This window comes from Engraulis encrasicolus, chromosome 24 (genome assembly GCF_034702125.1).
Source record: "Engraulis encrasicolus isolate BLACKSEA-1 chromosome 24, IST_EnEncr_1.0, whole genome shotgun sequence".
In the NCBI taxonomy this organism is placed as follows: domain Eukaryota; kingdom Metazoa; phylum Chordata; class Actinopteri; order Clupeiformes; family Engraulidae; genus Engraulis; species Engraulis encrasicolus.
In genome coordinates, this window is record NC_085880.1 from 32,250,266 (window position 1) to 32,262,765 (window position 12,500).

At 42.7% G+C, this 12,500-nt stretch overlaps 1 protein-coding gene across 1 annotated transcript in view; it reads right to left on the minus strand.

Moving 5' to 3' along the window:
• Positions 1 to 2,645: 2,645 nt before the first annotated feature.
• The window catches only part of opn4a (opsin 4a (melanopsin)), a 64,260-nt gene continuing 54,405 nt past the window's right edge, over positions 2,646 to 12,500 (minus strand). The window contains exons 10-11 of the mRNA XM_063191809.1: positions 5,156 to 5,224; positions 2,646 to 3,202 (exon numbers count right to left, since the gene is read on the minus strand). Of these exons, the coding sequence (XP_063047879.1) occupies positions 2,966 to 3,202; positions 5,156 to 5,224 (306 nt within the window). The 3' untranslated portion in view covers positions 2,646 to 2,965. The remainder of the gene's footprint in view (positions 3,203 to 5,155; positions 5,225 to 12,500) is intronic.

The window sequence follows — 12,500 nt, forward strand, 5'->3', positions numbered from 1 at the left end:
GAAAACATTTGGGGGGAGTTGGACAACTGGCTGTTTGTGCTCTTGTTCGAGCATGACTGGTATCTGAATAAAAGTGAATATTAGATGCATTATATTCACTCAATGGAGTGACTAACATTGTTCCTTCAGCCAGTTGTTACCAATAGCAACCATTGAACCGCATTGTTATGAATGATCTATAGGAACTGGGGGAACAAATGAAGAGCTCTTTTCCAAAACGCTATATCCACCATTTTTGACTTTTTGCATTTTAATATTGGAATTGACTGATAAGTAGTCCTATCATCTATGTGTGAATTCTTGCCATTCAAATGTTTTGAGAACATGCTTTTTAAACCTCTACAATATGTATTTTGTAATGCAATTCAATGGAATGCCCAATACAAAAATGTCAATTTCCCAACATTCTATGAAATAGATATATCTCATTTTGGAAAAGAGCTCTTCAAATACAAGAAAGCCCCTCAAGGGTAACATATTTCACAAAAGAAAAATAAACAAAATAAAAGAAGGCGGTTGTAACAAAGGGCTGAACAAACCATTTTCACCTCTCTGAACACAATTGTAGAGTGAATGGTGCATAAGAATGCAATGATCAGGGATTTAATGCAAGGACACGTACATTTACAATGATTCTAGCCAACAGTCTGTGTTCAGATGGCAAAGAACATCAGTAGCTTAGGGTCAGTAACTATGACAGTTCCCTCACTGCCTATGTAACCATTGGAATCCTAAGGGGAGCAGGTATAAAGGATGCTGGGCTGGCAAATACAGTAATGCAATCCTTGTAAAAAGCCACACAACCTGGCAAAGACTCAGCGTGGCTTGAAACTGTTTGACATTTTTATACAATGTCTCAGTGCTGAATTTATGTTTTTTTTTTTTGCTTCCCTCCTTGTCTGGATGCAAGAACCAGCCTGAACAGTGGCCTAGCCGAAATACTCTCCTAGTAATAGCCATTTGATGAAAATGTAATTTCGCAACAGGTTAAAATACAAATCTAAAATGCAAGACCAAAATAGCTTCTTGGAGTTGTGTTACAGACAAAAAAGTCTGTGGCTCTCTTCTGCTGTAGTGAGTTTGTTTTTCTTTCAATGGAGAAGTAATAAAAAAGTGTGTTTTTGAAGAAATGGGCCTGTGGTCAAGGTAGTTTCCACTTGACAGCAATTTCAAGGAATGCCCTGAATTGTTTTCCAATATCTTTCCACAGCACACTCCGGGTCGGTGGAAAGTTTGTGCTCACAAGAACATAAATATATTGAAGAGTACAAGCCTGGGCTATACAAGCCCCTCAGGTTCTATAAAATGGGCAATTACAAGCCTGGCTCAGCAAGAATAAAAATAACTCATTTACTATTTTTTTTCACCCTGAAAGTTTCTCTCCGTTCTCATTTGTATCTAAAAGCAGTTATACAAGTTACGCAAGTGTCAACATTCAGTTTGAGATAACGGAAGAATGAAAGAACCTGATGACATTACAACTACAAACTGCCTGGAGCAGGATGCCATCAACCATTACCCCAAAGGGCTGACCTTATAGTAGTGATGGTGCCCCCTGGTGTTCAATAGAGGGTTTGGCATTTTCTATTTATGCAAAATTAGGTAATCATCCATCATCAAAGGGTTAATTATCTCCCTTCTTCCCATGCTACAAGTCTTAAACATTTTGTTGGTTGTGTTCTTGTGATGGCTGTTTTGTCCAGATTTTGAGCTAAAGAAAAATAAATGGATTAGTGCATGTAAAAATATATATTATTTTGGGACTTCTGCCACTGCTTTACGTCTGAATTTTCTGTGGTCTGGGAAATCTCTGTTCTATTCACTTCCATCTTAATAACTGCGCTGTGCTCTTCATTACATGTTGTGCCTGACTCATCACTATTGTGATAACATGTAAACTGAACTGACCCTCATCCTATCCGACACACACACACACACACACACGCACGCACGCACACACACACACTCACATACAGCCCTGTGAAATAATCTTCTTCTCCAGGATAAACTGATCTTAATTATTATCATGGACTAATTTGGCATTCAATTCCTTATCACTGCTATGATAATCCACATCTATACCCAGGTTACAGTCAATATCTATATCTGTATGAGAATAAAGACCACCATCCCTCGCTCTAGGCAACAGAAGGACACATGACGACGTCATTGTCTGCTCACAGACCCATGGAGGACTGTATACCGCGCATGACCAGAAAATACTATGTCTCCCACACCTTTTGATAAGGGGAGGCAGACGTACAGAATAACAGACTGTTTTGATATTCAATGAAACACCATGGCTATAGGTTATTGGAGGACAGGAGATGATGTCACTCGCTATCGTATGAGGCCACTATGCGGCAAGACTGCTGCAGGCTGCTACATGAAAATGTCAAGGGAGCTTACAAATTCATTATCTGTCCATTTGTGTATTTGTGTGTGTGTGTGTGTGTGTGTGTGTGTGTGTGTGTGTGTGTGTGTGTGTGTGTGTGTGTGTGTGTGTGTGTGTGTGTGTGTGTGTGTGTGTGTGTGTGTGTGTGTGTGTGTGTGTGTGTGTGTGTGAGCGTGTGTGTGAGCGAGAGAGAGAGAGAGAGAGAGAGAGAGAGAGAGAGAGAGAGAGAGAGAGAGAGAGATTGGGGCAATAGAGGTCATTATCAGAGGGTAGGGGAGGATAGTGCACCACCTTCGATACCCATCTTTACACGTCACCAGGGCTATACATTAACTTTTATTTGGCTAGTAGATCTTGAATTTTACCAGCCACGCATGCACTCCCTATCAGTCAAAGTGGCTAGCAAGTCTTCTTTTCTTCCAGCCAAACGTATTTTTACCAGCATTTGGCCGGTTTGCGGGTGTTCATTTAGAGCCCTGCACATCTTCAGAGAGCTTCGAAGTGAGAGAGACTACATTAGTCATAAATAATGATTATATAACAACATGATCCGACGGACAAGTGAGTGAATTAACAGGAAGGGGCGGAGTCACTGCCTAAGGGGAGGGCAGAGCTCTTTGGGCCATTTCCTGGTGTGTCAACGGTGACGGTCCCCTTTCCCACATTGCCATTGGTCAACCGGGAGCTGTTGCCACGGCAATGGAACCTCAGGCTGGACAGGAAGGGGCTCGTCTCCGAGGTGATGACAATGCTGGGGATTCGGCCAATCACGCCTCTGGACAGCACCCGTTCTATTGTTTCTCCACTCTGCAAAAAACAGTCAGACATCATTCGAATATTAGATTTCATTACACTTAACTGCCGCTTTTATACAAAAGCGACTTACAGATATTACAGGTTATTGGTTTACAGTCACTGGGACTATGTGGGGTGCCAAAATTGGCGTTATTAAATAATGCTTCGGTGGAATGTCCCATACGATGAAGCCATCCCATAGTGAAAGGAATCATCGAACGAAATTCGACTGAAAGAGAACCGGGTATACATGTCCTATTGTAAACAATGGGACAATAAATGTCCTATTGTAAACAATGTCCCATTGTTTAGTACCTTGCTCAAGGCAACTTCAGCTGAGGGAGGAAGGGATTGATAAGGGTGGGAACTGAACCTGCTACCAGAGATATTCTATAGAGATATGCCAACATAATAGGTTTCTATGGGCACCTAACGCGACCAGGTTCCGGTCTGCCTAAAGGGGCGTGTCATAATGCTCCTACAATGAATAGAACAGTCCTTAGGTCTGCCTAGGTCTGCCTAAGGGGGGCCATAATAGAACCAGGAAACAATGGGCCAATGGAACCTCTCTCTCTCTACTCTCTCTGCTGCTACCCTGTGATCTACAGTCTAACTCCCTAACCATTACACCACGGCTGCCACATCAAGATGTCTCTGATGACTACAATGCCAGAGTCAGACACATCCCTTCTCTGATGCACAAGTGCTCCGGGTATAATATTGCTAGTGCTATTACATTGATGAACTGATCTGTAGGGTTATGGACAAGCATACAGGCAGAAATTAAGGTCATGAGGAGCTGCAAACTGCACATTTCTGGGGCTTGAAAGAAATTATGTGGATGTCACAACATCGAAGTAGGCATTGAAGTGAACTTGTGAGAAGCAGATTGAAGTATTTGAAGCTCCAAAAATAAGTCCAGTTGCCGACAACCTAACTCCCTTGAAATTGAACATCAGGCAGCTCTTCTATATTTTTCTTTACTCATGATCACTATGGTTTGGCTTTTACCTATGTTGACATCACAAACACTGGTACGATATTAATAATTCAATTTACTTTCTTACTAGTAGTGTGTCTATACTAAAACATACACGTATTGGTGTGGTTGGTGTGTGTGTGTGTGTGTGTGTGTGTGTGTGTGTGTGTGTGTGTGTGTGTGTGTGTGTGTGTGTGTGTGTGTGTGTGTGTGTGTGTGTGTGTGTGTTCACTGGATAAAAATTGGCATCAAACAATCAAAACATAATACATTTAACGACTTGTAAGTAAATTGCAAATTGTCCAATCAGCAACCAGCAACCTAAAACAATTAAAAGCCAAAGTGCCAGCCAGCCTATTTTTCTGACTCTGATTAAAGATTCTGAATGATTGAGACTATGATAAGGATAGCACATGTACATCCGTCCTATAGTTATCCTTTGAAGAAGAAGCACATGGATGTCTAATTAAGACCATTCCGGTGTAAAAAAAAAAAAGTCTCCTTATCACTTCAGAGAACTCACGGCACACACCATGATTTGCTTCGAACAAAAGGCCACCGCGTTCATTTGAGTGTGCCCGACTTCCTCTAGGAAGCGTTTAACACACACACCAGCAACAGTTCGATAGCAGACACAGAGAATTGGCTCTGGGAAAAAGCAGAGCAGACATGTGCAACACAGCACAACACAACACAACACAACACAACACAACACAACACAACACAACACAACACAACACAACACAACACAACACAACACAACACAACACAACACAACACAACACAACACAACACATGTGTGTGTCTCATCAATGGTCAAGTACATTGATCCCTGAACCCAGACAGACAGAGTGATGGATGAAAACAAGGCATCCAGATCAGAACACTGTTGTCCTCACGCTAGTGCAGACACAACTGCTGTCTGGACATGCATACACACATGCACACAGCCACTCAGACACACACACACACACAGATACACTTACCGCCGGGGGCATTGATCGGTCAGGGTGACCAACACCAGCCACAGAGATGTCATCCATGTCGGAGGAAGTCTGTCAGGTGAGAGAGAGAGAGAGAGAGAGAGAGAGAGAGAGAGAGAGAGAGAGAGAGAGAGAGAGAGAGAGAGAGAGAGAGAGAGAGAGAGAGAGAGAGACAGAGACAGAGACAGAGACAGTCAGAGACAGATATAGGGAGAGACGTCGGTGAGTGGGTGAGAACGTGATGTGTGTGTGATCATGAGAAGGCAAACTACTTAGTACACATTTAATTGTTTGTTTTGAGTATTTTAAAGGACACCAGATAACTACATGCCCACCGCGCATGGGCGTAATTTTAGGGGGGGACGGTGGGGACATGTCCATACCACTTTTGAGATAAACATAGCTTGTCCCCACCACTTTTTCACAAATACAATGTAGAAACAGCATATCCGGACAATTTGCCATTAAAATGTCCCCACCACTTTTCGAGCCAAACCTACACCTCTGCCACCGCGGGTTGTGCAGAACACACTATGCATTCAACATCGAAAACATATGAGTTGAGTTGGTTTTGCTTTTTCTGTCTGTTTGTGTTTTCAATTTGTAAACCTTTGAAAGTTTAAGTTGTGATAGGCCACCGCTCATCTGTTTAGAAGGTGCAGGATTCAGTAGAAATTTCAGTATAAGAAGAAGACAATCCGCACACTTCAGGTCTATTTTTGTGCAAAGAAGCTTTACTTGACTTGCAAGCTTTCGGTCCTTAGACCTTCATCAGGCAGGAAACCTTTGAAAGTAAAATGAATGCACTGCATCTGATACAATACACTCATATGTCCTGATTCACCACAAGTCAGTGTCTTCAGACCTCGACGAAATTTCAAGGAAACCCATTTCTCATCTTACCTCTGTACCTTGCTCATTAGGTACTTTCTCATCTGCGTAAAGTGATGTGAGTGATTCCCTCTTATTGAACTGGAATTACATACAGTAGTACGGTAGTTTGAACTTCAGTGCGAGCGAACATGCCCCCTCTTCTGTTGTCATGAATATTGTCAGGGGCGGATCTAGCCATTTTGGGGCCCTAGGCGAAGTGCAAACATGGGGCCCTCATAAGTCATTATATAGCCTAGACATAGAATTCTGTATTTTGGTGCATTTTAAGTGCTTTGTCTCATTACTTTACTCATTAATTACTTTGCATAAGTGACAAAATAAGATCAAGCCTACTTTTTTGTGTGTGTGTTTACCGCAACTGGTGTGACAGCTGGGGCCCCTTTGGGGGACAGATTTGGTCGGGGCCCTAGGCAATTGCCTAGGTTTGCCTAATGGAAAGTCCGCCTCTGAATATTGTAATGTATTTTTACTACTACTGTCAGATAATGTGCAGACACAACCTGGCACACATGTCTGAGCTTTGAGTGAATCCTTACTTGAATGTCAATTGAAAAACTATCTACAAATATCAGGTTCCACTGAGAGGAGCACTTGCTGCCCATACATTTTTAAAGCACAATTCTAGAAAATGACACACGCTTTGATAGCATTTTTCTTTGGCTTTAGAACAAATGTAGGAACGAAAGTCAAGTGCCTTGAAAGATGCGCTTGTCTGCATGGATGCTCATCAAAGCCACACTCTAGCGACTACGCCAATAGTGGCCACACACACACACACACACACACACACACACACGCACACGCACGCACACACACACACAATTTGCTGTTTCCTTTCCCAGCACTTGAGGCTTTGAACCCAGAGACTCGAACAACAACCACAGGTGACACCTGAGAGTGACTCACTGATTGCACTGCATGTGATGACCTGTCTCATGTCTCGCATTCACATATACTAGGACACCTGCACTGTACTCCATGTGATGCCCAGTCCCATGTGGGCCATTCTACACAGCGAAACATGCAGTTTAAATTTAACACTTATGGGGCAGTCTAAGCCAATTACATCTACTCTCGCGACATATACACTGCATTCAGATTCTAAAGATTTAAAAATGTGGGTAAGATAGAGCTGACTGGAAAAATCCTATTGCAAAATGAAGGTTCTAGCTTTTAACCCTCTAGCTACCAGAATTTTTTTTGAATAGGCCGGAATTCTACCAAGAATTCTGAGGAAAAATTGACATTTTGGTCATATTTTAAATAATGTCAAATAACTTGAAAAGACATGAAAAGTGTCAATTACAAGTTACTTTCATATTAAAGTAGAGAAAACACACTTTCAAATGGTATATCATTTATGGATAATTAATTGTTCAGTATTCCCATAGAGTGCCTTTGATGTGGATTAAATGATAAAAATGTGATAAAATCCGATATTATCTAGGCCTATCTATCTATATATCTATATATTTAGGCCTATCTATCTATCTATCTATCTATCTATCGATCTCTCTATCCATCTATCTATCTATCCTTCGTCTATCCATCCATCCATCCAGGGTCAAAGTTGAACAATGACCATGTGACGACAACAAACGTCGTTCACCCAAAAGTCCTGTTTTCAAGCGGTTTCAAGCGGTATAACTGTAATGGACTACACTAGCTAATAATGTTTGAACTAAACCATGCCAAAGACGTGTAAGGATAACCGTAGAAGTGTCCGCGATAGCAGACAGGACATGAATGGAGCTGTAAGGAAGTTTCCCCTCCCAATTTGGCACAGGTAAGACGCACCAGGCATCACCGAGTAATACGGAATTGAAGTGCTACAAACACCACCTTGGTAGGCTATTATTGGAAGTTAGCATTCAACTCAACGTCTTCACGCACATTTTTATGAAGGACACGTGGAGTAGTAACAGTCCTTGACTGCTTTGCCAAAGCTGACACGCAAAATGAGTAGCCTATCATGCTGCGCTTCCAGATGCGCTGTTACGCAGAGCTGTCGCTGTCCAGGAAACTAACATAGTTGGATACCAACATATGGTTTGACTCTGAAAACACACCGAAGACAGTTTACATTTTTAATATGTAGCGTGTAGACATCGGCTGGACAGTTGTGTTTGCTATTTAGGACCATGGCAGAACTCATCACAGTTGAACACCATCTCATAAGCCTAATAAAACAACATGATCTAAAAATAGCCTAAATAGTCATGAACATGTGCTGTTGACCATGAAAATAGACCGAAGAGGGTTGGAAGTTTTCATATTTAGTGTATATTGGTTGTAGAAACAGAATGGTTGTGTTTGTAGCCATCCAATCTCGGACGGCCGTCATTTGAATTGATGGCAGATTGCCAAATCGCATAAAGCGGCGCATCTCGTAATAAAATCTAAATACTGAAAAATAATATAATATAAACATATAGTTTTTATACTGAAAGTATATCGAGGAGGGTCTGTAATATTGAGCTAAAGTGTTTGAAAGCTGGAAAAACTGCATGATGACGGCCGTTCAGCCGTATTTTCATATGAAAATATTCCGGCCGGCCGCGGCCGTTCTGGTACAGATCCAGCCGGACGTTCACGGCCGTTATGGTAGCTAGAGGGTTAAATGATACTTATTTCATGTTTTTATGTACTTCGGAGGCTGAGATATTTAGGTTTTAACAGAGAGAGGGCACCTTTTCCCAAAAAGGGTTAGGCTAAAATGGGTTAAGTGAATTTAACACTGCCAACATTTACAGTGTGTCTACTGAATAGCCATATTGAACAACCCAATCCTCAACTACTGACGATGAGGGAAGGGGCCCAAACAAAAAACAAAACATTATCAGCTAGAAACCCATTACTGTAATGGAGTGATGGGCATATGTTGTCACGTTTTACTTCCTGACACTTGACACACTGAACCAAGAAAGTCCAGGCCATGTGATTGCGTGCCATGTGTAGTGTTCCAGTGGCTCACTGGTAGGGGTGTAAATCAGAGCCTTCATGGCGGTTCAATTCAATGGGTGCATCCCAATATGTGACCTTGCCTCCTCCACTTGCTTCTCGTCATGATGACATCACTGACAACAGCATTATATTTCAATATCTTGCAAAAGCTCAATTGTGAAGTCTTTTTCTCATTTGCAATTGGGATGGTGAATGAAAAACAGTCCCTCAAAAGTTGTTGTGGCGAGGCTGACAGCTGGGAAACTTTATTGTTTTCTCCACGGAGGAGGGGCCAGGAGGCGGGACGAGGAGACAAGCACAAGTGGAGGAGGCAAGGTCACATATTGGGATGCACTCAATGCTGTCCCCATCTCCGGGTTATTGACCCATTAGTGACTCCTGGGATTGGGGAACATTTGTCACACGTTGCTGCCTGAGACCTGACACTTTGAACTAGAGAGTATATTGTCCATGAGATGGAGGTTGTATCAGCAGTTCACTAAACACAGCACACGACACATGACACATCGTCACATGGACTCGACTCTTGGCTCAAAGTGTCAAGTCTCAGGAAGCCAGATGTCGACATACGACCCCTCGTATCCAGTAGTAGCCATCACATCAGTGCACCAAACACCCACGACTTTGCACAGTCCTGCTCTTCTTTAACAGTATTGTTCAGTTGTACCAACACAACTCTTGCAAATAGATGTATGATATGCAATTTGTCTAACTGTAGCAAAACTACACCTCTTATACTTCAGACATGTAAAAATGTTATCTTTTACCTGACAAGTTAAGCACATCACACATCAGCATCCATGTGATCCATGTGACCCTCTGATGACCGTAAAAACATGTCAGGTAAAAAAAAATGTTTTAATATTAATATTTTTTGTGCAAATCTGATCTATGTTGAATGGTGGCGCCATAGGATTGAAATTTTCAATTTCAGTGAATCTGTTTTTTTTTTATTATTTCTCTGCTTTTCTATTTCCTTATGGTATACTAAACCCCATCTCCGTCTGCAGTGCTGACCCATTTATGGCTATAGGGAGGTAAATGGCCCCGTTTCCTGACGCCAGATTTGACCCTTTGAGCCCAGAGAGAGAGAGAGAGACGTCTGACAATAAAGGATGCCTTGTCACGTTTTGTTTCCCAACACTTGACACTTTGAAGCAAGGGTCCATCCAATCCATGTGATGGATGTGTCATGTGTTCTGCTGTAGCTTGCCGCTGACAAAACCCCCATCCTCTGAGACTAATGTACACATAGGCTACACATATATATGGTTATGCGTTTTTGGAGGCATTTGTCATGTTTTGCTCCCTGACCCTTGACACACTGTTTTTTTTTAACCTAAACCATGCCTTTACGGCTGGGGACATGCTTACAGCAAACTACACATGCAACATGTCCGATCGACTGCACATACTTGCGTCAGGACAACTGCAGCACTTCACATGATACTGGAGGTATCATCTAGGGTAGGGCTTCCCAAACTGGGGTGCGTGCACCCCTGGGGGTGTGCAGCCTGCCAGAAGGGGGTGTGCGAGCTGAATAGAGCAATGGCTGAGATGTGTGTTTTTATAGAGAATTAATGAATATTTCACAGTTTTAATTGTTTGGTGAATTGTATGCTGGAAAGATCCACCTGAAGTGTAATTTACAAGTTGTCATACAACAAATTCCATTGTAATAATGGCAGAAAAAATGGCAGGTCTATTGGAAATGAGGATTGCCCAAAATTTGTGACTGTGCAACATTCGCTTAAGGGTGCACGAACCACATTGAAATGTAAAAGGGGGTGCGCAGGGAAAAAAGTTTGGGAACCACCTAGGGGGCAGATGGCCAACGGGGCTCTCATTAATATTTTCCTCCATTGTTTGACTGTACCGCGACCTCAACATGGAAGTTTGAATGATTGCCCATCACGGTTTTGTCAATACTGCAAAGTACGCACACGTTGAGAGCATCTGAGAGGGGGTCACTCATTTTAATACTATTGGGGGGCATTGGTAGGTTTATGAAGAGGTCTAGGGGGCAATTGTTTAAAAAAAAAGGTTGAGGCACCGCTGCTGGAGGCAAAACCCCCCGCTGCAGTCCATGTAATGGTCTGTGTCAGATGCATTGTTGTACCCCTATCATCATATCCACTAGCTCATTAACGGGCACAGGTAGGCCACCTCATTTGCCACCATGCTTCATACCTCACGACTTGACACCTTGAACTAACAACAAAAGACAACTAACACCAAACCATCTCCAAAGATGTCATAGTTACATAATGCATTTACAGTACATCCAAGAGCCAAGTAAAATGAAAAGTTTACAGTGACACATAGTAAGTGTTGCATACTTCAACGCAATAGATTGACAAGGTCAAACACAATCTCTAAGGTTGCTCGCAGGAGCCACATCCGTTGCCTAGCTCCAGCCAATCAAAGAGTATATTCCCCTATAGACGTGTGACAATAGAACACAGTCACTCTGATGAATGTGATTTATTAAGTGTTACCTACCCTGTTTCTCAGAAACACTTTTAAATAGGCTGTTTCCTCCTTCTCCACCTCTCGTTCTAGCCTTCCAGCTACTGAATCATTTTCCTCACATACTTTCTTTCCTCTGTTTTTGTTTTCTCCCTTTCTCTCCATCTGCACACAGTCAATTTTGCGGTGTTGGTTCAACACTTGAAGTGTTCATTTATGTCCAAATAAGGTCAAATCAACCCTCAAAGTGTTGAATGAACACTGCAGAATTTGCTGTGCATATATGGCTATCTCTTCTTTTCCACTGTGGCCATGTGGCCCCGTTGCTATCTCTCTTAACCCCGCCCCCCCCCCACACACACACCTCTCTCTCATTCTCACTGTTTCCAACCAGTGTTAAAAGCACTGAAGATATCCATCTGCCATTTTATCTTCCATGTGGCTTTATTCTCCCCCAGCAGTATGCTAATGCGCTTATTGTAGGAGACCACTCAAAACTTACTGCTCACCATAACTCACTCTTCTCACTCTTTCACAGCCAGGCGCACACACACACGCACGCACGCACGCATGCACGCACGCACGCACGCACGCACGCACGCACACACACACACACAACCTGACACACACACACACACACACACACACACAAACCTGACACACAGACACAGACACAGACACAGACACAGACACACACACACACACACACACACACACACACACACACACACACACACACACACACACACACACACACACACACACACACACACACACACACACACACACACACGCACCAAGCCTCCTGCATGACAGCCATAAGCATCCCCATCCCCTCGGTCCACAGCTGTGCTGCCTGGCTCCAGCTAACACACTGGAAGGAAGAGTATCCCCCCGTCCTCCTCTTCCTTCAAGATGGCTGCCTGTTTTGTAGCACAACTTACTCACTCCTAATTTACTACCCTCCAGTGAGTGTCAGAATGTCTGTTTTTAGGAGATTTCACTTTTCCTTCAGCGTGAG